At 64.6% G+C, this 26,828-nt stretch overlaps 1 protein-coding gene across 2 annotated transcripts in view; it reads right to left on the reverse strand.

Annotated features, from left to right (window-relative positions):
- Window positions 1-3,968: 3,968 nt before the first annotated feature.
- TRIM46 (tripartite motif containing 46) overlaps window positions 3,969-26,828 on the reverse strand; it is a 53,068-nt gene continuing 30,208 nt past the window's right edge. Inside the window, exons 7-10 of one of the 2 annotated variants that reach the window (XM_073637308.1) lie at window positions 23,796-23,917; window positions 22,909-23,208; window positions 13,322-13,619; window positions 3,969-5,461 (exon numbers count right to left, since the gene is read on the reverse strand). In XM_073637308.1, coding sequence (XP_073493409.1) covers window positions 5,086-5,461; window positions 13,322-13,619; window positions 22,909-23,208; window positions 23,796-23,917 — 1,096 coding nt within the window. In that variant the 3' untranslated portion in view covers window positions 3,969-5,085. Of the gene's footprint in view, window positions 5,465-13,321; window positions 13,620-22,908; window positions 23,209-23,795; window positions 23,918-26,828 lie in introns of both variants that reach the window. The other variant, XM_073637307.1, reaches the window with a different exon arrangement.

The following is a 26,828-nucleotide window of genomic DNA, read 5'->3' on the forward strand; positions in this document are numbered from 1 at the left end:
GCCACTAATAATTTGGGAGCAGAACAAATAATGACCCCGGGAATCTAGAACCTCAGAGGGCCCAATCAAAATCCATAAATAGTGACTCCTAGAAACCCAGCATTCAGGGAGAAGGGGGGGCAATAAACCGAAACCCTTGGGGGGCAGCACCTTAGAAAGCTTCACACCTACATAAAGTGAACTCTGGGGGATGAGCACATCAGAGGCCCCAACACCCATTAATGGGGCCTCTGAAGTACTTGGCTTCACGGGTCACTATTTGTGGGTGTTTGTGACCCCTGGGGGTCCAGCACTTTTACCACTAATAGGCCCTCTGTGGTGCTTGGTTCCTTGTGAACACTATCACCCACAAATAGTGACCCTGGGAGCCAAGTACTTCAGAGGCCCCATTAGTGCGTGTTGGAGCTTCAGGTGCTTGTTCCATTAGGGTGACTATTGGTGGGTGTTGATCAATGTTGGATCCTATAGGGTGACTAACACCCACTAATAGTGACCCCCTTGGGGCCCACTACATTGGAGTCCCCATTAGTGGATGTTGGGGCCTCAGATGCTGGTTCCCCAGAGGTCACTTTTTCTGGGGGCTAGTGACCCATTGGGGACCAGCAGCTCAGTGGGCCCAACCAAAATCCACCAATAGTGACCCCAAGGAACCCAGCATTTCAGGGGTTGGTGGGGGTCAAAAAACAAAAATGGTGACTCTTGGGGACAGCACTTTAGAAAGCTTTGCACCCACAAATAGTAACCCCTGCGGAGCCAGCACAAGAGGGGGCCCAACAACCACAATGTGACCTCAGAGGCTCCAAAGAACACCCACTCTTTGTGGTTCTTGGGCCCTTTGAGATGCTGGGGCCCGAGCATCTTTGAGAGGCTATGGCCCCCATAGAGAGTGTTTATTGGGGTCTCTAAGGCCACTATTGGTGAGTCCTGGGAACCCATCACCTCAGAGGGTTCAACACCCATTAAGTGACCCTTGGGGACACAGCATCTCATCTCAGACGGTGACCGGTGCAGACTACCATGGTGGACAGTGCGGTGGGAGGTCGTGTGACATCACTGGAGCGCATATGACGCATACAGGGTGGGGACCGGGATGGATGCTGGAGGCTCCGCAGTGTACAGCGGGTGACTTTTTGGCTTTGCCCTGGGCAGGGGTAGCTCTCGTTATGCTCCAGTTGGGAGGATTTACATACAATTGTGGTTACTCCCAGAGGCGAAAAAACGTTTCCTGGTGTTGGATTATCCCTTGTTATTACACGGTCATCGCCCTAATCCCAGGAGCGGCTGATGACACATCACCCCCTGCAAAAACCAGCCATAGCTGAAAGGGTGACACTGCCTGCTCGCTGTCCAAGGGCTCAAATAATCAGGCTGCTGCAGAACCTCTTTATTAAATATTCAGTGAATGTTGTGCCTTTCCGACACTCAGTGAGTGTGCCATCGGCGGATATGCCACCCCCCACCCGATCAGTGGGGGCATCATCACTTCCCCGATCAGCGGGTGCGTTATCCCTTCCCCCGTGTCAGCGGGTGCGCCATCACTCCCCCCCAGTGTCAGTGGGTGCACCATCACCACCCCGATCAGCGGGTCACCATCTCCATCACATGCTTTCATTTGCTTGTGAAGGGTTAACCTGCGGGATGGTGGACTGGTTACCCCCTTCACAGACAGGAGCATGCAGGGGCCCTGCTGGCTCTATGTACATGCGCGTGTTCATGCTTGTTCTGTGCACATGTGTCGTTTTCTGAGGTCCACGTGTAGAAAAAGGTAGACGGGAGCTCGGCCTCCACGGAAAGAAAAGTGCATAAAAAGTGGCACGTGTGCACGGACAGGAGGGTGCGGGGAAGACGGCGGGTCCAGCCCGAATGGAAAAAGAATGAAGAGACAAGGACACTGACCACAGGGGCCACATAACTGTCCAATGCAGGCTACAGCCGCACTCTGGTGTGCAGCCTCGATCCAACATGTCCAGGCCTGGCTACAGTCCTACTGTGGTGGGCACACCCTCGTTCTGCATGTCCAGCCCCAGCAACAGCCGCACTGTGGGGCACACCCTCATTCCACTATGTTCAGGCCCGGCTACAGCCGCACTGTGGGGCACACCCTCATTCCACTATGTTCAGGCCCGGCTACAGCCGCACTGTGGTGCGCACCCTCATTCCACTATGTTCAGGCCCGGCTATAGCAGCACTGTGGTGTGCACCCTCATTCCACTATATCTCAGCCAAGCTACATCCCCCATCTGGTGCGCACCCTCGTTCCACCATGTCTAGGCCCAGCTACAGCCGCACTGTGGTGAGCACCCTCGTTCCGCTATATCCCAGCCCAGCTACAGCTCCACTCTGATGCGCAATCTGGATACGCTATATCCCAGCCCAGCCACCGCCGCACTGTGAGGCGCACCCTCATTCCGCTATGTTCAGGCCCGGCTACAGCCGCACTGTTGGGCGCACCCTCATTACACTATGTTCAGGCCCGGCTACAGCCGCACTGTGGGGCGCACCCTCATTCCACTATGTTCAGGCCTGGCAACAGCCGCACTGTGGGGCGCACCCTCATTCCACTATGTTCAGGCCTGGCTATAGCAGCACTGTGGTGCACACCCTCATTCCACTATATCTCAGCCAAGCTACATCCCCCATCTGGTGCGCACCCTCGTTCCACCATGTCTAGGCCCGGCTACAGCCGCACTGTGATGAGCACCCTCGTTCTGCTATATCCCAGCCCAGCTACAGCTCCACTCTGATGCGCAATCTGGATACGCTATATCCCAGCCCAGCCACCGCCGCACTGTGAGGCGCACCCTCATTCCGCTATGTTCAGGCCCGGCTACAGCCGCACTGTGGGGCGCACCCTCATTCCACTATGTTCAGGCCTGGCTACAGCCGCACTGTGGTGCGCACACTCATTCCACTATGTTCAGGCACGGCAACAGCCGCACCCTCATTCCACTATGTTCAGGCCTGGCTACAGCCGCACTGTGGGGCGCACCTTCATTCCACTATGTTCAGGCCTGGCTACAGCCGCACTGTGGGGCGCACCCTCATTACACTATGTTCAGGCCTGGCTACAGCCGCACTGTGGGGCGCACCCTCATTCCGCTATGTTCAGGCCCAACTACAGCCGCACTGTGGGGCGCACCCTCATTCCACTATGTTCAGGCCCAGCAACAGCCGCACCCTCATTCCACTATGTTCAGGCCTGGCTACAGCCGCACTGTGGGGCGCACCCTCATTACACTATGTTCAGGACCGGCTACAGCCGCACTGTGGGGCGCACCCTCATTACACTATGTTCAGGCCTGGCTACAGCCGCACTGTGGGGCGCACCCTCATTCCACTATGTTCAGGCCCGGCTACAGCCGCACTGTGGGGAGCACCCTCATTCCACTATGTTCAGGCCCGGCTACAGCCGCACTGTGGGGCGCACCCTCATTCCACTATGTTCAGGCCCGGCTACAGCCGCACTGTGGGGCGCACCCTCATTCCACTATGTTCAGGCCCGGCTACAGCCGCACTGTGGGGAGCACCCTCATTCCACTATGTTCAGGCCCGGCTACAGCCGCACTGTGGGGCGCACCCTCATTACACTATGTTCAGGCCCGGCTACAGCCGCACTGTGGGGCGCACCCTCATTCCACTATGTTCAGGCCCGGCAACAGCCGCACTGTGGGGCGCACCCTCATTCCACTATGTTCAGGCCCGGCTACAGCCGCACTGTGGGGCGCACCCTCATTCCACTATGTTCAGGCCCGGCTACAACCGCACACTGTGGTGTGCACCCTCATTCCACTATGTTCAGGCCCGGCTACAGCCGCACTGTGGGGCGCACCCTCATTCCACTATGTTCAGGCCCGGCTACAGCCGCACTGTGGGGAGCACCCTCATTCCACTATGTTCAGGCCCGGCTACAGCCGCACTGTGGGGCGCACCCTCATTACACTATGTTCAGGCCCGGCTACAGCCGCACTGTGGGGCGCACCCTCATTCCACTATGTTCAGGCCCGGCAACAGCCGCACTGTGGGGCGCACCCTCATTCCACTATGTTCAGGCCCGGCTACAGCCGCACTGTGGGGCGCACCCTCATTACACTATGTTCAGGCCTGGCTACAGCCGCACTGTGGGGCGCACCCTCATTACACTATGTTCAGGCCCGGCTACAGCCGCACTGTGGGGCGCACCCTCATTCCACTATGTTCAGGCCCGGCTACAACCGCACACTGTGGTGTGCACCCTCATTCCACTATATCTCAGCCAAGCTACATCCCCCATCTGGTGCGCACCCTTGTTCCGCCATGTCCAGGCCCAGCTACAGCCGCACTGTGGTGAGCACCCTCGTTCCGCTATATCCCAGCCCAGCTACAGCCGCACTGTGGGGCGCACCCTCATTCCACTATGTTCAGGCCCGGCTACAGCCGCACTGTGGGGCGCACCCTCATTACACTATGTTCAGGCCTGGCTACAGCCGCACTGTGGGGCGCACCCTCATTACACTATGTTCAGGCCCGGCTACAGCCGCACTGTGGGGCGCACCCTCATTACACTATGTTCAGGCCCGGCTACAGCCGCACTGTGGGGCGCACCCTCATTACACTATGTTCAGGCCTGGCTACAGCCGCACTGTGGGGCGCACCCTCATTACACTATCTTCAGGCCCGGCTACAGCCGCACTGTGGGGCGCACCCTCATTCCACTATGTTCAGGCCCGGCTACAACCGCACACTGTGGTGTGCACCCTCATTCCACTATATCTCAGCCAAGCTACATCCCCCATCTGGTGCGCACCCTTGTTCCGCCATGTCCAGGCCCAGCTACAGCCGCACTGTGGTGAGCACCCTCGTTCCGCTATATCCCAGCCCAGCTACTGCTCCACTCTGGTGCACACCCTCGTTAGGCTATATCCCAGCCCAGCCACTGCCGCACTGTGGTGAGCACCCTCGTTCCGCTATATCCCAGCCCAGCCACTGCTCCACTCTGGTGCACACCCTCGTTAGGCTATATCCCAGCCCAGCCACTGCCGCACTGTAGTGCGCACCCTAGTTCCGCTATGTCCAGGCCTGGCCACAGATACACTGTTGTGTACACCTTCATTCTGCTTTAGTGAACCCTCCGATAGTCACCCTGCGCTCGTGTTTAATGGACACCAGCTCCTGTAACTGAAGGGCGCCCCCTCCGATAAAACAAAATGCTGGACACACGGGGCTGGAGCAATCCACGCTGCCCTCCCACAGGCTGCGGTGTGAAACAGCATCAAAGAACCCCACGCGGCCCTTCTCATAGTCCAAGCAGACACCTAGTCGCGGGGGTAGAGGAACGGTGCAGCCTGATGGGTCGCGGGAGGTCGGGGTGGTGCCATGAGACTGCAGGATTTTCCCCATCCCGATAGTCAGGAAACAGAAGGACGGAGACGTGTCCATAGTCGCATCTTCAGCACCTGAGTCATGGCCACTGTCCGGATCATACCTACTGAAGACAGAAGAGAGGAGAGCTGAGCACTGACTGCGCAGCACAGCACAGGGTGCAGACTAACAGACCCACTGCAGCAGCACAGGACGCCCATAGACAGCCCCCACCACTGCAGCACAGGAAACCCACAGACAGCCCCCAGCATAGCAGCACAGGATGCAGACTAACAGCCCCACTGCAGCACAGGACACCCACAGACAGCCCCCAGCATAGCAGCACAGGATGCACACTAACAGCCCCACTGCAGCAGCACAGGACACCCACAGACAGCCCCCACCACTGCAGCACAGGAAACCCACAGACAGCCCCCACCATAGCAGCACAGGACACCCACAGACAGCCCCCACCACGGCAGCACAGGACACCCACAGACAGCCCCCACCACAGCAGCACAGGAAACCCACAGACAGCCCCCAGCATAGCATCACAGGACACCCACAGCCAGCCCCCAGCATAGCAGCACAGGATGCAGACTAACAGCCCCACTGCAGCAGCACAGGACGCCCATAGACAGCCCCCACCACTGCAGCACAGGACACCCACAGACAGCCCCACCACAGCAGCACAGGATGAAGACTAACAGCCCCCACTACTGCAGCACAGTACACCCACAGACAGCCCCCAACACTGCAGCACAGGACACCCACAGACAGCTTCCAACACTGCAGCACAGGACACCCACAGACAGCCCCACCACAGCAGCACAGGACACCCACAGACAGCCCCCACCACTGCAGCACAGGAAACCCACAGACAGCCCCCAGCATAGCAGCACAGGACACCCACAGACAGCCCCCACCACGGCAGCACAGGACACCCACAGACAGCCCCCACCACGGCAGCACAGGACACCCACAGACAGCCCCCAGCATAGCATCACAGGACACCCACAGCCAGCCCCCAGCATAGCAGCACAGGATGCAGACTAACAGCCCCACTGCAGCAGCACAGGACGCCCATAGACAGCCCCCACCACTGCAGCACAGGACACCCACAGACAGCCCCACCACAGCAGCACAGGATGTAGACTAACAGCCCCCACTACTGCAGCACAGTACACCCACAGACAGCCCCCAACACTGCAGCACAGGACACCCACAGACAGCTTCCAACACTGCAGCACAGGACACCCACAGACAGCCCCACCACAGCAGCACAGGACACCCACAGACAGCCCCCACCACTGCAGCACAGGAAACCCACAGACAGCCCCCAGCATAGCAGCACAGGACACCCACAGACAGCCCCCACCACTGCAGCACAGGACATCCACAGACAGACCCCAACACTGCAGAACAGGACACCCACAGACAGCCCCCAACACTGCAGCACAGGACACCCACAGACAGCCCCTAACACTGCAGCACAGGACACCCACAGACAGCCCCCACCACTGCAGCACAGGAAACCCACAGACAGCCCCCAGCATAGCAGCACAGGATGCAGACTAACAGCACCACTGCAGCAGCACAGGACGCCCATAGACAGCCCCCACCACTGCAGCACAGGACACCCACAGACAGCCCCCAACACTGCAGCACAGGACACCCACAGACAGCCCCCACCACTGCAGCACAGGAAACCCACAGACAGCCCCCAGCATAGCAGCACAGGGTGCAGACTAACAGACCCACTGCAGCAGCACAGGACGCCCATAGACAGCCCCCACCACTGCAGCACAGGACACCCACAGACAGCCCCCAGCATAGCAGCACAGGATGCACACTAACAGCCCCACTGCAGCAGCACAGGACACCCACAGACAGCCCCCACCACTGCAGCACAGGAAACCCACAGACAGCCCCCAGCATAGCAGCACAGGACACCCACAGACAGCCCCCACCACAGCAGCACAGGACACCCACAGACAGCCCCCACCACAGCAGCACAGGAAACCCACAGACAGCCCCCAGCATAGCAGCACAGGACACCCACAGACAGCCCCCAGCATAGCAGCACAGGATGCAGACTAACAGCCCCACTGAAGCAGCACAGGACGCCCATAGACAGCCCCCACCACTGCAGCACAGGACACCCACAGACAGCCCCACCACAGCAGCACAGGATGTAGACTAACAGCCCCCACCACTGCAGCACAGGACACCCACAGACAGCCCCCAACACTGCAGCACAGGACACCCACAGACAGCTTCCAACACTGCAGCACAGGACACCCACAGACAGCCCCACCACAGCAGCACAGGACACCCACAGACAGCCCCCACCACTGCAGCACAGGAAACCCACAGACAGCCCCCAGCATAGCAGCACAGGACACCCACAGACAGCCCCCACCACTGCAGCACAGGACATCCACAGACAGCCCCCAACACTGCAGCACAGGACACCCACAGACAGCTTCCAACACTGCAGCACAGGACACCCACAGACAGCCCCCACCACTGCAGCACAGGACACCCACAGACAGCCCCCACCACAGCAGCACAGGACACCCACAGACAGCCTCCACCACAGCAGCACAGGACACCCAGAGACAGCCCCCACCACTGCAGCACAGGACTCCCACAGACAGCCCCCACCACAGCAGCACAGGACACCCACAGACAGCCCCCAACGCTGCAGCACAGGACACCCACAGACAGCCCCCAACACTGCAGCACAGGACACCCACAGACAGCCGCACCACAGCAGCACAGGATGCACACTAACAGCCCCAATGCAGCAGCACAGGACGCCCATAGACAGCCCCCACCACTGCAGCACAGGACACCCACAGACACCCCCCCCCCACTGCAGCACAGGACACCCACAGACAGCCCCACTGCAGCAGCACAGGACTCCCACAGACAGCCCCCACCACTGCAGCACAGGACACCCACAGACAGCCCCACCACAGAAGCACAGGACACCCACAGACAGCCCCACCACAGCAGCACAGGACACCCACAGACAGCCCCCAACACTGCAGCACAGGACACCCACAGACAACCAGCACCACTGCAGCACAGGACGCCCATAGACAGCCCCCACCACAGCAGCACAGGACACCCACAGACAGCCCCCACCACAGCAGCACAGGACACCCACAGACAGCCCCCACCACTGCAGCACAGGACACCCACACACAGCCCCCACCACTGCAGCACAAGATGCCCATAGACAGCCCCCAGCACTGCAGCACAGTACACCCACAGACAGCCCCCACCACTGCAGCACAGAACACCCACAGACAGCCCCCACCACTGCAGCACAGGACACCCACAGACAGCCCCTACCGCTGCAGCACAGAACACACCCAGACAGCCCCCACCACTGCAGCACAGGACACCCACATACAGACCCCAGCATAGCAGCACAGGATGCCCATAGACAGCCCCCACCACAGCAGCACAGGACACCCACATACAGCCCCCACCACTGCAGCACAGGACACCCACAGACAGCCCCCAACACTGCAGCACAGGACACCCACAGACAGCCCCCAGCATAGCAGCACAGGATGCCCATAGACAGCCCCCACCACTGCAGCACAGGACACCCACATACAGCCCCCAGCATAGCAGCACAGGATGCCCATAGACAGCCCCACTGCAGCAGCATAGGATGCCCATAGACAGCCCCCAACACTGCAGCACGGGACACCCACATACAGCCCCCAGCATAGCAGCACAGGATGCACACAAACAGCCCCACCACAGCAGCACAGGACACCCACAGACAGCCTCCAACACTGCAACACAGGACACCCACGGACAGCCCCCAACACTGCAGCACAGGACACCCACAGACAGCCCCCACCATAGCAGCACAGGACACCCACATACAGCCCCCAGCATAGCAGCACAGGATGCACACTAACAGCCCCACTGCAGCAGCACAGGATGCCCATGGACAGCCCCCAACACAGCAGCACTGGACACCCAGAGACAGCCTCACCACAGCAGCACAGGACACCCACAGACAGCCCCCAACACTGCAGCACAGGACACCCACAGACAGCCCCCACAACTGCAGCACAGGACACCCACAGACAGCCCCCACCACAGCAGCACAGGACACCCACAGACAGCCCCCACCACAGGACACCCACAGACAGCCCCCACCACAGCAGCACAGGACTCCCACAGACAGCCCCCACCACAGCAGCACAGGACTCCCACAGACAGCCCCCACCACTGCAGCACAGGACACCCACAGACAGCCCCCACCACTGCAGCACAGGACACCCATAGACAGCCCCCACCATAGCAGCACAGGACACCAACACACAGCCCCCACCACTGCAACACAGGACACCCACAGACAACCAGCACCACTGCAGCACAGGACACCCACAGACAGCCCCCAACACTGCAGCACAGGACACCCACAGACAGCCCCCCCCACTGCAGCACAGGACGCCCATAGACAGCCCCCAACACTGCAGCACAGGACACCCACAGACAGCCCCCCCCCACTGCAGCACAGGACACCCATAGACAGCCCCCACCACAGCAGCACAGGACGCCCATAGACAGCCCCCACCACTGCAGCACAGGACACCCACAGACAGCCCCCACCACAGCAGCACAGGACACCCATAGACAGCCCCCACCACAGCAGCACAGGACGCCCATAGACAGCCCCCACCACTGCAGCACAGGACACCCACAGACAGCCCCCACCACAGCAGCACAGGACTCCCACAGACAGCCCCCACCACAGCAGCACAGCACACCCACAGACAGCCCCCAGCATAGCAGCACAGGACACCCACAGACAGCCCCCACCACAGCAGCACAGGACTCCCACAGACAGCCCCCACCACTGCAGCACAGGACACCCACAGACAGCCCCCACCACAGCAGCACAGGACACCCACAGACAGCCCCCACCACTGCAGCACAGGACACCAACACACAGCCCCCACCACAGCAGCACAGGACACCCACAGACAACCCCCACCACAGCAGCACAGGACACCCACAGACAGCCCCCACCACTGCAGCACAGGACGCCCATAGACAGCCCCCACCACTGCAGCACAGGACACCCACAGACAGCCCCCACCACTGCAGCACAGGACACCCACAGACAGCCCCCACCACAGCAGCACAGGACACCCACAGACAACCAGCACCACTGCAGCACAGGACGCCCATAGACAGCCCCCACCACTGCAGCACAGGACACCCATAGACAGCCCCCACCACTGCAGCACAGGACACCCACAGACAGCCCCCACCACTGCAGCACAGGACACCCACAGACAGCCCCCACTACTGCAGCACAGGACACCCACAGACAACCCCCACCACTGCAGCACAGGACACCCACAGACAGCCCCCACTACTGCAGCACAGGACACCCACAGACAGCCCCCACCACAGCAGCACAGGACACCCACAGACAGCCCCCACCACTGCAGCAGCACAGGACACCCACAGACAGCCCCCACCATAGCAGCACAGGACGCCCACACACAGCCCCCACCACTGCAGCACAGGACGCCCATAGACAGCCCCCACCACTTCAGCACAGGACACCCACAGACAGCCCCCAGCACTGCAGCACAGTACACCCACAGACAGCCCCCACCACTGCAGCACGGAACACCCACAGACAGCCCCCACCACTGCAGCACAGGACACCCACACACAGCCCCCACCACTGCAGCACAGGACACCCACAGACAGCCCCCACCACTGCAGCACAGGACACCCACACACAGCCCCCAGCACTGCAGCACAGTACACCCACAGACAGCCCCCACCACTGCAGCACAGAACACCCACAGACAGCCCCCACCACTGCAGCACAGGACACCCACATACAGCCCCCAGCATAGCAGCACAGGATGCCCATAGACAGCCCCCACCACAGCAGCACAGGACACCCACATACAGCCCCCAGCATAGCAGCACAGGATGCACACTAACAGCCCCACTGCAGCAGCACAGGATGCCCATAGACAGCCCCCAACACTGCAGCACGGGACACCCACAGACAGCCCCACCACAGCAGCACAGGACACCCACAGACAGCCTCCAACACTGCAACACAGGACACCCACAGACAGCCCCCAACACTGCAGCACAGGACACCTACAGACAGCCCCCACCATAGCAGCACAGGACACCCACATACAGCCCCCAGCATAGCAGCACAGGATGCACACTAACAGCCCCACTGCAGCAGCACAGGATGCCCATAGACAGCCCCCAACACTGCAGCACGGGACACCCACAGACAGCCCCACCACAGCAGCACAGGACACCCACAGACAGCCTCCAACACTGCAACACAGGACACCCACAGACAGCCCCCAACACTGCAGCACAGGACACCTACAGACAGCCCCCACCATAGCAGCACAGGACACCCACAGACAGCCCCCACCATAGCAGCACAGGATGCCCATAGACAGCCCCCAACACTGCAGCACAGGACACCCACAGACAGCCCCCACAACAGCAGCACAGGATGCCCATAGACAGCCCCCACCACAGCAGCACAGGACACCCACAGACAGCCCCCAACACTGCAGCACAGGACACACACAGACAGCCCCCAATACTGCAGCACAGGACACCCACAGACAGCCCCCACCACAGCAGCACAGGACACCCACAGACAGCCCCCACCACTGCAGCACAGGACACCCACAGACAGCCCCCAATACTGCAGCACAGGACACACACAGACAGCCCCCACCACAGCAGCACAGGACACCCACAGACAGCCCCCACCACTGCAGCACAGGACACCCACAGACAGCCCCCAATACTGCAGCACAGGACACCCATAGACAGCCCCCACCATAGCAGCACAGGACACCCACAGACAGCCCCCACCACAGCAGCACAGGATGAAGACTAACAGCCCCCACTACTGCAGCACAGTACACCCACAGACAGCCCCCAACACTGCAGCACAGGACACCCACAGACAGCCCCCACCACAGCAGCACAGAACGCCCACAGACAGCCCCCACCACTGCAGCACAGGACACCCACAGACAGCCCCCACCACAGCAGCACAGGACACCCACTGACAGCCCCCACCACAGCAGCACAGGACACCAACACACAGCCCCCACCACTGCAGCACAGGACACCCACAGACAGCCCCCACCACTGCAGCACAGGACACCCACAGACAGCCCCCACCACTGCAGCACAGGACTCCCACAGACAGCCCCCACCACAGCAGCACAGGATACCCACTGACAGCCCCCACCATAGCAGCACAGGACACCCACAGACAGCCCCCACCACAGCAGCACAGGACACCCATAGACAGCCCCCACCACTGCAGCACAGGACACCCATAGACAGCCCCCACCATAGCAGCACAGGACACCCACAGACAGCCCCCACCACAGCAGCACAGGACACCAATAGACAGCCCCCACCACTGCAGCACAGAACACCCACAGACAGCCCCCACCACAGCAGCACAGAACGCCCACAGACAGCCCCCACCACTGCAGCACAGGACACCCACAGACAGCCCCCACCACAGCAGCACAGGACACCCACTGACAGCCCCCACCACAGCAGCACAGGACACCAACACACAGCCCCCACCACTGCAGCACAGGACACCCACAGACAGCCCCCACCACTGCAGCACAGGACACCCATAGACAGCCCCCACCATAGCAGCACAGGACACCCACAGACAGCCCCCACCACAGCAGCACAGGACACCCACAGACAGCCCCCACCACTGCAGCACAGGACACCCACAGACAGCCCCCAACACTGCAGCACAGGACACCCACAGACAGCCCCCAACACTGCAGCACAGGACACCCACTGACAGCCCCCAACACTGCAGCACAGGACACCCACTGACAGCCCACACCACAGGTAGGACACATAGCAGGGTTCCCTTTCCCCAGCCCTGTCTCACCTGGGACTGACCACATCCTGGGGCACTTGGAATAGCTCCTGCAGTTTACTCTCTTGCCCCACGCCCACTTTCACCACGTAGGAGCTGGGGTCCACAGAGCATTCCCAGTAATATCGTCCCTGTGTGACGGCCACATCTCCCAGGACCAGCTCCATGGACACGTGGCAGCTTGTCATTAACCGCTCCGCTGCAAAAAGCATGGGCACCCCGGGTACACTGCGCACTGCTCTGCGATCTTTACTGACCACGAGCCGGTCCCGCGGAAATCCACAACTACTGTCCAGGAAGAAGTTCAGCACTAGGGAGAGAAAACCACAATCCAAGTGACCATGGGATGATGATGGGACATGATCTGTACATGGTACGAGGCGTTTGCTGGGGTCGCACATTGGACGAGGCGCTCTTCTCAGGGCCGCACACTGGCCAAGGAGCGCTCCCTGGGGCCGCACACTGGCCAAGGAGCGCTCCCCGGGGCCGCACTCCGGCCAAGGAGCGCTCCCCGGGGCCGCACTCTGGCCAAGGAGCGCTCCCCGGGGCCGCACTCCGGCCAAGGAGCGCTTCCCGGGGCCGCACTCCGGCCAAGGAGCGCTCCCCGGGGCCGCACTCCGGCCAAGGAGCGCTCCCCGGGGCCGCACTCCGGCCAAGGAGCGCTCTCTGGGGCCGCACATCGAACGAGGCATGCTCTCTGGGGCCCACACCCGATAATGCATGCTCTCCCTGGGGCTGCAACTGGAAGAGGCGTGCTCTCCCTGGGGCCGCAAACCGAACGAGGCACTCTCCCTGGGGCCGGACACTGCACGAGGCGCACTCTCCCCGGGTCCGCACACCGTAAGAGGTGCTTTCCCTGGGGCCGTACACTGGACAAGGCGCGCTCTCTGGGGCCACACACCGGAGAAGGCAGGCTCTCTGGAGCTGCACACCGGACAAGTTGTGCTCTCCCTGACGCCGCACACTGGACGAGGCGCGCTCCCTGGGGCCGCCCATTGGACAAGGTCCGCTCTCTGGGACCGCACACTGGACAAGGCGCGCTCGCTGGGGCCGCACACTGGACGAGGCGTGCTCCCCGAGTGAGGCACATCATACGAGGTGTGCTCTCTGGGGCCGCACACGGGACAAGGAACTCTCCCTGGGGCCGTACACTGGACGAGGCGTGCTCTCGGAGTGCCGCACATTGTACGAGGCGCTCTCCCTGGGGCCGCACACTGGACGAGGCGTGCTCCCAGAGTGCCGCATATCATACGAGGTGTGCTCTCTGGGGCCACACACGGGACAAGGAACTCTCCCTGGGGCAGCACACTGGACGAGGCGCGCTCCCTGGGGCCGCACACTGGACGAGGCGCGCTCCCTGGGGCAGCACACTGGACGAGGCGCACTCCCTGGGGCCGCACACTGGACGAGGCGCGCTCCCTGGGGCCGCACACTGGACGAGGCGCGCTCCCTGGGGCCGCACACTGGACGAGGCGTGCTCCCTGGGGCCGCACACTGGACGAGGCGTGCTCCCTGGGGCCGCACACTGGACGAGGAATGCTCCCTGGGGACGCCCATTAGACAAAGTGCGCTCTCTGGGACCGCACACTAGACAAGGCGCGCTCGCTGGGGCCACACACTGGACGAGGCGTGCTCTCCGGGTGCCGAACATTGTACGAGGCGCTCTCCCTGGGGCCACACACTGGATGAGGCGCGCTCCCTGGGGCCGCACACTGGATGAGGCGTGCTCCCCGAGTGCCGCACATCATACGAGGAACTCTCCCTGGGGCCGCACACTGGATGAGGCGTGCTCCCCGAGTGCCGCATATCATTCGAGGTGTGCTCTCTGGGGCCACACACGGGACAAGGAACTCTCCCTGGGGCCGCACACTGGACGAGGAGCGCTCCCTGGGGCCGCACACTGGACGAGGCGCGCTCCCTGGGGCCGCACACTGGACGAGGCGCGCTCCCTGGGGCCGCACACTGGACGAGGCGCGCTCCCTGGGGCCGCACACTGGACGAGGCGCGCTCCCTGGGGCCGCACACTGGACGAGGCGCGCTCCCTGGGGCCGCACACTGGACGAGGCGTGCTCCCTGGGGCCGCACACTGGACGAGGCGCGCTCCCTGGGGCCGCACACTGGACGAGGCGCGCTCCCTGGGGCCGCACACTGGACGAGGCGCGCTCCCTGGGGCCGCACACTGGACGAGGCGCGCTCCCTGGGGCCGCACACTGGACGAGGCGCTCCCTGGGGCCGCACACTGGACGAGGCGCGCTCCCTGGGGCCGCACACTGGACGAGGCGCGCTCCCTGGGGCCGCACACTGGACGAGGCGCGCTCCCTGGGGCCGCACACTGGACGAGGCGCGCTCCCTGGGGCCGCACACTGGACGAGGCGCGCTCCCTGGGGCCGCACACTGGACGAGGCGCGCTCCCTGGGGCCGCACACTAGACGAGGCGCGCTCCCTGGGGCCGCACACTGGACGAGGCGCGCTCCCTGGGGCCGAACACTGGACGAGGCGCGCTCCCTGGGGCCGCACACTGGACGAGGCGCGCTCCCTGGGGCCGCACACTGGACGAGGCGTGCTCCCTGGGGCCGCACACTGGACGAGGAATGCTCTCTGGGACCGCACACTAGACAAGGCGCGCTCGCTGGGGCCGCACACTGGACGAGGCGTGCTCTCCGGGTGCCGCACATTGTACGAGGCGCTCTCCCTGGGGCCACACACTGGATGAGGCGCGCTCCCCGAGTGCCGCATATCATACGAGGTGTGCTCTCTGGGGCCACACACGGGACAAGGAACTCTCCCTGGGGCAGCACACTGGACGAGGCGCGCTCCCTGGGGCCGCACACTGGACGAGGCGCGCTCCCTGGGGCCGCACACTGGACGAGGCGCGCTCCCTGGGGCCGCACACTGGACGAGGCGCGCTCCCTGGGGCCGCACACTGGACGAGGCGCGCTCCCTGGGGCCGCACACTGGACGAGGCGCGCTCCCTGGGCCCGCACACTGGACGAGGCGCGCTCCCTGGGGCCGCACACTGGACGAGGCGCGCTCCCTGGGGCCGCACACTGGACAAGGCGCGCTCCCTGGGGCCGCACACTGGACGAGGCGCGCTCCCTGGGGCCGCACACTGGACGAGGCGCGCTCGCTGGGGCCGCACACTGGACGAGACGTGCTCCCCGAGTGCGGCACATCATACGAGGTGTGCTCTCTGGGGCCGCACACGGGACAAGGAACTCTCCCTGGGGCCGCACACTGGACGAGGCGTGCTCTCGGGGTGCCGCACATTGTACGAGGCGCTCTCCCTGGGGCCGCACACTGGACGAGGCGTGCTCCCCGAGTGCCGCATATCATACGAGGTGTGCTCTCTGGGGCCACAAACGGGACAAGGAACTCTCCCTGGGGCAGCACACTGGACGAGGCGCGCTCCCTGGGGCCGCACACTGGACGAGGCGCGCTCCCTGGGGCAGCACACTGGACGAGGCGCGCTCCTTGGGGCCGCACACTGGACGAGGCGCGCTCCCTGGGGCCGCACACTGGACGAGGCGCGCTCCCTGGGGCCGCACACTGGACGAGGCGCGCTCCCTGGGGCCGCACACTGGACGAGGCGCGCTCCCTGGGGACGCACACTGGATGAGGCGCGCTCCCTGGGGACGCACACTGGACGAGGCGCGCTCCCTGGGGCCGCACACTGGACGAGGCGCGCTCCCTGGGGCCGCACACTGGACGAGGCGCGCTCCCTGGGGCCGCACACTGGACGAGGCGCGCTCCCTGGGGCCGCACACTGGACGAGGCGCGCTTCCTGGGGCCGCACACTGGACGAGGCGCGCTTCCTGGGGCCGCACACTGGATGAGGCGCGCTCGCTGGGGCCGCACACTGGACAAGGCGCGCTCCCTGGGGCCGCACACTGGACGAGGCGTGCTCCCTGGGGCCGCACACTGGACGAGGCGTGCTCCCTGGGGCCGCACACTGGACAAGGAATGCTCCCTGGGGCCGCCCATTAGACAAGGCGCGCTCTCTGGGACCGCACACTAGACAAGGCGCGCTCGCTGGGGCCACACACTGGACGAGGCGTGCTCTCCGGGTGCCGCACATTGTACGAGGCGCTCTCCCTGGGGCCGCACACTGGACGAGGCGCGCTCCCTGGGGCCGCACACTGGACGAGGCGCGCTCCCTGGGGCCGCACACTGGACGAGGCGTGCTCCCTGGGGCCGCACACTGGACGAGGCGCGCTCCCTGGGGCCGCACACTGGACGAGGCGCGCTCCCTGGGGCCGCACACTGGACGAGGCGCGCTCCCTGGGGCCGCACACTGGACGAGGCGCGCTCCCTGGGGCCGCACACTGGATGAGGCGCGCTCCCTGGGGCCGCACACTGGACGAGGCGCTCCCTGGGGCCGCACACTGGACGAGGCGCGCTCCCTGGGGCCGCACACTGGACGAGGCGCGATCCCTGGGGCCGCACACTGGACGAGGCGCGCTCCCTGGGGCCGCACACTGGACGAGGCGCGCTCCCTGGGGCCGCACACTAGACGAGGCGCGCTCCCTGGGGCCGCACACTGGACGAGGCGCGCTCCCTGGGGCCGAACACTGGACGAGGCGCGCTCCCTGGGGCCGCACACTGGACGAGGCGCGCTCCCTGGGGCCGCACACTGGACGAGGCGTGCTCCCTGGGGCCGCACACTGGACGAGGAATGCTCTCTGGGACCGCACACTAGACAAGGCGCGCTCGCTGGGGCCGCACACTGGACGAGGCGTGCTCTCCGGGTGCCGCACATTGTACGAGGCGCTCTCCCTGGGGCCACACACTGGATGAGGCGCGCTCCCCGAGTGCCGCATATCATACGAGGTGTGCTCTCTGGGGCCACACACGGGACAAGGAACTCTCCCTGGGGCAGCACACTGGACAAGGCGCGCTCCCTGGGGCCGCACACTGGACGAGGCGCGCTCCCTGGGGCCGCACACTGGACGAGGCGCGCTCCCTGGGGCCGCACACTGGACGAGGCGCGCTCCCTGGGCCCGCACACTGGACGAGGCGCGCTCCCTGGGGCCGCACACTGGACGAGGCGCGCTCCCTGGGCCCGCACACTGGACGAGGCGCGCTCCCTGGGGCTGCACACTGGACGAGGCGCGCTCCCTGGGGCCGCACACTGGACGAGGCGCGCTCCCTGGGGCCGCACACTGGACGAGGCGCGCTCCCTGGGGCCGCACACTGGACGAGGCGCGCTCCCTGGGGCCGCACACTGGACGAGGCGCGCTCGCTGGGGCCGCACACTGGACGAGACGTGCTCCCCGAGTGCGGCACATCATACGAGGTGTGCTCTCTGGGGCCGCACACGGGACAAGGAACTCTCCCTGGGGCCGCACACTGGACGAGGCGTGCTCTCGGGGTGCCGCACATTGTACGAGGCGCTCTCCCTGGGGCCGCACACTGGACGAGGCGTGCTCCCCGAGTGCCGCATATCATACGAGGTGTGCTCTCTGGGGCCACACACGGGACAAGGAACTCTCCCTGGGGCAGCACACTGGACGAGGCGCGCTCCCTGGGGCCGCACACTGGACGAGGCGCGCTCCCTGGGGCAGCACACTGGACGAGGCGCGCTCCTTGGGGCCGCACACTGGACGAGGCGCGCTCCCTGGGGCCGCACACTGGACGAGGCGCGCTCCCTGGGGCCGCACACTGGACGAGGCGCGCTCCCTGGGGCCGCACACTGGACGAGGCGCGCTCCCTAGGGACGCACACTGGATGAGGCGCGCTCCCTGGGGACGCACACTGGACGAGGCGCGCTCCCTGGGGCCGCACACTGGACGAGGCGCGCTCCCTGGGGCCGCACACTGGACGAGGCGCGCTCCCTGGGGCCGCACACTGGACGAGGCGCGCTCCCTGGGGCCGCACACTGGACGAGGCGCGCTTCCTGGGGCCGCACACTGGACGAGGCGCGCTTCCTTGGGCCGCACACTGGATGAGGCGCGCTCGCTGGGGCCGCACACTGGACGAGGCGCGCTCCCTGGGGCCGCACACTGGACGAGGCGTGCTCCCTGGGGCCGCACACTGGACGAGGCGTGCTCCCTGGGGCCGCACACTGGACAAGGAATGCTCCCTGGGGCCGCCCATTAGACAAGGCGCGCTCTCTGGGACCGCACACTAGACAAGGCGCGCTCGCTGGGGCCACACACTGGACGAGGCGTGCTCTCCGGGTGCCGCACATTGTACGAGGCGCTCTCCCTGGGGCCACACACTGGATGAGGCGTGCTCCCCGAGTGCCGCACATCATACGAGGAACTCTCCCTGGGGCCGCACACTGGATGAGGCGTGCTCCCCGAGTGCCGCATATCATACGAGGTGTGCTCTCTGGGGCCGCACACTGGACGAGGAGCGCTCCCTGGGGCCGCACACTGGACGAAGCGCGCTCCCTGGGGCCGCACACTGGACGAGGCGCGCTCCCTGGGGCCGCACACTGGACGAGGCGCGCTCCCTGGGGCCGCACACTGGACGAGGCGCGCTCCCTGGGGCCGCACACTGGACGAGGCGCGCTCCCTGGGGCCGCACACTGGACGAGGCGCGCTCCCTGGGGCCGCACACTGGACGAGGCGCGCTCCCTGGGGCCGCACACTGGACGAGGCGCGCTCCCTGGGGCTGCACACTGGACGAGGCGCTCCCTGGGGCCGCACACTGGACGAGGCGCGCTCCCTGGGGCCGCACACTGGACGAGGCGCGCTCCCTGGGGCCGCACACTGGACGAGGCGCGCTCCCTGGGGCCGCACACTGGACGAGGCGCGCTCCCTGGGGCCGCACACTGGACGAGGCGCGCTCCCTGGGGCCGCACACTGGACGAGGCGCGCTCCCTGGGGCCGCACACTGGACGAGGCGCGCTCCCTGGGGCCGAACACTGGACGAGGCGCGCTCCCTGGGGCCGCACACTGGACGAGGCGCGCTCCCTGGGGCCGCACACTGGACGAGGCGTGCTCCCTGGGGCCGCACACTGGACGAGGAATGCTCTCTGGGACCGCACACTAGACAAGGCGCGCTCGCTGGGGCCGCACACTGGACGAGGCGTGCTCTCCGGGTGCCGCACATTGTACGAGGCGCTCTCCCTGGGGCCACACACTGGATGAGGCGCGCTCCCCGAGTGCCACATATCATACGAGGTGTGCTCTCTGGGGCCACACACGGGACAAGGAACTCTCCCTGGGGCAGCACACTGGACGAGGCGCGCTCCCTGGGGCCGCACACTGGACGAGGCGCGCTCCCTGGGGCCGCACACTGGACGAGGCGCGCTCCCTGGGGCCGCACACTGGACGAGGCGCGCTCCCTGGGCCCGCACACTGGACGAGGCGCGCTCCCTGGGGCCGCACACTGGACGAGGCGCGCTCCCTGGGGCCGCACACTGGACTAGGCGCGCTCCCTGGGGCCGCACACTGGACGAGGCGCGCTCCCTGGGGCCGCACACTGGACGAGGCGCGCTCCCTGGGACCGCACGCTAGACGAGGCGCGCTCCCTGGGGCCGCACACTGAACGAGGCGCGCTCCCTGGGGCCGAACACTGGACGAGGCGCGCTCCCTGGGGCCGCACACTGGACGAGGCGCGCTCCCTGGGGCCGCACACTGGACGAGGCGTGCTCCCTGGGGCCGCACACTGGACGAGGAATGCTCTCTGGGACCGCACACTAGACAAGGCGCGCTCGCTGGGGCCGCACACTGGACGAGGCGTGCTCTCCGGGTGCCGCACATTGTACGAGGCGCTCTCCCTGGGGCCACACACTGGATGAGGCGCGCTCCCCGAGTGCCACATATCATACGAGGTGTGCTCTCTGGGGCCACACACGGGACAAGGAACTCTCCCTGGGGCAGCACACTGGACGAGGCGCGCTCCCTGGGGCCGCACACTGGACGAGGCGCGCTCCCTGGGGCCGCACACTGGACGAGGCGCGCTCCCTGGGCCCGCACACTGGACGAGGCGCGCTCCCTGGGGCCGCACACTGGACGAGGCGCGCTCCCTGGGGCCGCACACTGGACGAGGCGCGCTCCCTGGGGCCGCACACTGGACGAGGCGCGCTCCCTGGGGCCGCACACTGGACGAGGCGCGCTCGCTGGGGCCGCACACTGGACGAGGCGTGCTCCCCGAGTGCGGCACATCATACGAGGTGTGCTCTCTGGGGCCGCACACGGGACAAGGAACTCTCCCTGGGGCCGCACACTGGACGAGGCGTGCTCTCGGGGTGCCGCACATTGTACGAGGCGCTCTCTCTGGGGCCGCACACTGGACGAGGCGTGCTCCCCGAGTGCCGCATATCATACGAGGTGTGCTCTCTGGGGCCACACACGGGACAAGGAACTCTCCCTGGGGCAGCACACTGGACGAGGCGCGCTCCCTGGGGCCGCACACTGGACGAGGCGCGCTCCCTGGGGCAGCACACTGGACGAGGCGCGCTCCCTGGGGCCGCACACTGGACGAGGCGCGCTCCCTGGGGCCGCACACTGGACGAGGCGCGCTCCCTGGGGCCGCACACTGGACGAGGCGTGCTCCCTGGGGCCGCACACTGGACGAGGCGCGCTCCCTGGGGCCGCACACTGGACGAGGCGCGCTCCCTGGGGCCGCACACTGGACGAGGCGCGCTCCCTGGGGCCGCACACTGGACGAGGCGCGCTCCCTGGGGCCGCACACTGGACGAGGCGCGCTCCCTGGGGCCGCACACTGGACGAGGCGCGCTCCCTGGGGCCGCACACTGGACGAGGCGTGCTCCCTGGGGCCGCACACTGGACGAGGAATGCTCTCTGGGACCGCACACTAGACAAGGCGCGCTCGCTGGGGCTGCACACTGGACGAGGCGTGCTCTCCGGGTGCCGCACATTGTACGAGGCGCTCTCCCTGGGGCCACACACTGGATGAGGCGCGCTCCCCGAGTGCCGCATATCATACGAGGTGTGCTCTCTGGGGCCACACACGGGACAAGGAACTCTCCCTGGGGCAGCACACTGGACGAGGCGCGCTCCCTGGGGCCGCACACTGGACGAGGCGCGCTCCCTGGGGCCGCACACTGGACGAGGCGCGCTCCCTGGGGCCGCACACTGGACGAGGCGCGCTCCCTGGGGCCGCACACTGGACGAGGCGCGCTCCCTGGGGCCGCACACTGGATGAGGCGCGCTCCCTGGGGCCGCACACTGGACGAGGCGCGCTCCCTGGGGCCGCACACTGGACGAGGCGCGCTCCCTGGGGCCGCACACTGGACGAGGCGCGCTCCCTGGGGCCGCACACTGGACGAGGCGCGCTCCCTGGGGCCGCACACTGGACGAGGCGCGCTCCCTGGGGCCGCACACTGGACGAGGCGCGCTCCCTGGGGCCGCACACTGGACGAGGCGCGCTCCCTGGGGCCGCACACTGGACGAGGCGCGCTCCCTGGGGCCGCACACTGGACGAGGCGCGCTTTCTGTACACGAACTCTGGCTGGCTAGGACTTTACCAGCCCAGCAGTGCTTGCAGGCAGTTTTACGGCAGAAGTCACCATTACGGCGAATCATCAACTGTGAATCATTGCCACATAAAAAGCAATGGTTGCCCTATCACACATATTCAGAGATCGGCGGAGCCGGAAGTGCTGAGACTGCCCGTTGGGCACGTACCTGGCGCAGGTGGGGTGTGCAGATAGATGTCCTCGCTGTACTCCCCGTATCCCGCCTTGTTGTAGCCACGCACCCGCAGCACGTACACGCTGGCGACATCTGGGCCCTCCAACACGGTGCTGAGGCTCCACACCTCCTCCCGTCGCTGCCACAGCTTTAGGGTCTTGTGTTTCGGGTCGATTTTCCGGTACTCTATGGTGTAGTGCCACGCGGGGGCAGAGTCCTGCGGGAGGCGCCAGCTCAGGTAGATCTGGTCGTAGGCATACGTCCGTTGCGTGTCAATGACCGGCGCATGTGGAGCTGTAGGAGAAGCACCGACATTCAGTAAGAAAGAGGGCAGAGGCAGGAGGAACAACAGGAGGGACGCAGGGAGCATTCCATGCTAAGAGAGGGAAGAAACTGTAGATCAGAGAGCGAGCAGGAGGATGGAAGGATGAAGGAAGAGGATGGGAGTTATCCCCCCGCACAGGACGGAGACTGGCAGCAGTTAGGGGGAGGTGAGAGCAGGAGATTGGGGTGGTCACTTGCCTCTGCTATCTCCTGGACTGGACATCACCCTGAGAGCCCTACAAACAGAGAGAGGGACATGTGGGTGTGAGGAGGGCCATGGACGGGCGGGCAGGCAGTGGCCCAACGGATGGGCAGGCGGGGGCCCTCTGGGAAGTCGCCAGCTCCCCGCTATCACCGGGGAGAACAGACATGGAGGTTCCGCGCGGTGACACCTTCAAATGAATGGAAGTGAATGACAAAGCGTTAACATCCAGCACATGCGGCAGAGCTGACCCTGCACGGGCGACCCTGCGCGCTGCTCAGAATTATCCTGCGGAGGTGGGGGGTGGTCATGGAGGGGGATGACCCTGCAGATGCCACGTCACATGGCCATTTACCTCTGACAAAGTTCAGCTCTGTCAGCAGCTTCAGCTCGCGGCTTACGTCCAGTTTGATGGGCGGCAGAGGGGCGCAGGCCGCGGGGCGAAAACTCTGGACGGATTCTAGCGCTCGGGCGATCCTGGCAAAGAATGAGATGGTTACTGACATGACCGCTGTGCCTGCTCTACACCCACCCCCAAGGTGCAATGTACTACACCCACCCCCTCCGTAATCACTCTGCCCCACCCTGGAGGTGCCCTGCTCTACACCCACCCCCTCCGTAATCACTCTGCCCCACCCTGGAGGTGCAATGTACTACACCCACCCCCTCCATAATCACTCTGCCCCACCCTGGAGGTGCCCTGCTCTACACCCACCCCCTCCGTAATCACTCTGCCCCACCCCCAAGGTGCAATGTACTACACCCACCCCCTCCATAATCACTCTGCCCCACCCTGGAGGTGCAATGTACTACACCCACCCCCTCCGTAATCACTCTGCCCCACCCTGGAGGTGCCCTGCTCTACACCCACCCCCTCCGTAATCACTCTGCCCCACCCTGGAGGTGCCCTGCTCTACACCCACCCCCTCCGTAATCACTCTGCCCCACCCTGGAGGTGCAATGTACTACACCCACCCCCTCCGTAATCACTCTGCCCCACCCTGGAGGTGCAATGTACTACACCCACCCCCTCAATAATCACTCTGCCCCACCCCCAAGGTGCAATGTACTACACCCACCCCCTCCATAGTCAATCTGCCCCACCCCCAAGGTGCAATGTACTACACCCACCCCCTCAATAATCACTCTGCCCCACCCCCAAGGTGCAATGTACTACACCCACCCCCTCAATAATCACTCTGCCCCACCCCCAAGGTGCAATGTACTACACCCACCCCCTCCGTAATCACTCTGCCCCACCCTGGAGGTGCCCTGCTCTACACCCGCCCCCTCGGTAGTCAATCTGCCCCGCACTGGAGGTTCCCTGCTCTACACCCGCCCCCTCAATAATCACTCTGCCCCACCCCCAAGGTGCAATGTACTACACCCACCCCCTCCATAATCACTCTGCCCCACCCTGGAGGTTCCCTGCTCTACACCCGCCACCTCAATAATCACTCTGCCCCACCCCCAAGGTGCAATGTACTACACCCACCCCCTCCGTAATCACTCTGCCCCACCCCCAAGGTGCAATGTACTACACCCACCCCCTCCGTAATCACTCTGCCCCACCCCCAAGGTGCAATGTACTACACCCACCCCCTCCGTAATCACTCTGCCCCACCCTGGAGGTGCCCTGCTCTACACCCAACACCTCAATAATCACTCTGCCCCACCCTGGAGGTGCAATGTACTACACCCACCCCCTCCGTAATCACTCTGCCCCACCCTGGAGGTGCCCTGCTCTACACCCACCACCTCAATAATCACTCTGCCCCACCCTGGAGGTGCAATGTACTACACCCACCCCCTCCGTAATCACTCTGCCCCACCCTGGAGGTGCCCTGCTCTACACCCACCCCCTCGGTAATCACTCTGCCCCACCCCCAAGGTGCAATGTACTACACCCACCCCCTCCGTAATCACTCTGCCCCACCCTGGAGGTGCCCTGCTCTACACCCGCCCCCTCGGTAATCACTCTGCCCCACCCCCAAGGTGCAATGTACTACACCCACCACCTCCGTAATCACTCTGCCCCACCCTGGAGGTGCCCTGCTCTACACCCACCCCCTCAATAATCACTCTGCCCCACCCCCAAGGTGCAATGTACTACACCCACCCCCTCCATAGTCAATCTGCCCCACCCCCAAGGTGCAATGTACTACACCCACCCCCTCCATAATCACTCTGCCCCACCCTGGAGGTGCAATGTACTACACCCACCCCCTCCGTAATCACTCTGCCCCACCCCCAAGGTGCAATGTACTACACCCACCCCCTCCGTAATCACTCTGCCCCACCCCCAAGGTGCAATGTACTACACCCACCCCCTCCGTAATCACTCTGCCCCACCCTGGAGGTGCCCTGCTCTACACCCACCCCCTCAATAATCACTCTGCCCCACCCCCAAGGTGCAATGTACTACACCCACCCCCTCCGTAATCACTCTGCCCCACCCCCAAGGTGCAATGTACTACACCCACCCCCTCCATAATCACTCTGCCCCACCCTGGAGGTGCAATGTACTACACCCACCCCCTCCGTAATCACTCTGCCCCACCCTGGAGGTGCAATGTACTACACCCACCCCCTCCGTAATCACTCTGCCCCACCCTGGAGGTGCCCTGCTCTACACCCACCACCTCGGTAATCACTCTGCCCCACCCCCAAGGTGCAATGTACTACACCCACCCCCTCCGTAATCACTCTGCCCCACCCTGGAGGTGCCCTGCTCTACACCCACCACCTCGGTAATCACTCTGCCCCACCCCCAAGGTGCAATGTACTACACCCACCCCCTCCGTAATCACTCTGCCCCACCCTGGAGGTGCCCTGCTCTACACCCACCACCTCGGTAATCACTCTGCCCCACCCCCAAGGTGCAATGTACTACACCCACCCCCTCCGTAATCACTCTGCCCCACCCCCAAGGTGCAATGTACTACACCCACCCCCTCCGTAATCACTCTGCCCCACCCTGTAGGTGCCCTGCTCTACACCCACCACCTCAATAATCACTCTGCCCCACCCTGGAGTTGCCCTGCTCTACACCCACCACCTCAATAATCACTCTGCCCCACCCTGGAGGTGCAATGTACTACACCCACCCCCTCCGTAATCACTCTGCCCCACCCTGGAGGTGCCCTGCTCTACACCCACCCCCTCGGTAATCACTCTGCCCCACCCCCAAGGTGCAATGTACTACACCCACCCCCTCCGTAATCACTCTGCCCCACCCTGGAGGTGCCCTGCTCTACACCCACCCCCTCAATAATCACTCTGCCCCACCCCCAAGGTGCAATGTACTACACCCACCCCCTCCATAGTCAATCTGCCCCACCCTGGAGGTGCAATGTACTACACCCACCCCCTCCGTAATCACTCTGCC

This window comes from Phyllobates terribilis, unplaced genomic scaffold (genome assembly GCF_046119375.1).
Source record: "Phyllobates terribilis strain yellow unplaced genomic scaffold, ASM4611937v1 Scaffold_6__1_contigs__length_29720123, whole genome shotgun sequence".
Taxonomy (NCBI): domain Eukaryota; kingdom Metazoa; phylum Chordata; class Amphibia; order Anura; family Dendrobatidae; genus Phyllobates; species Phyllobates terribilis.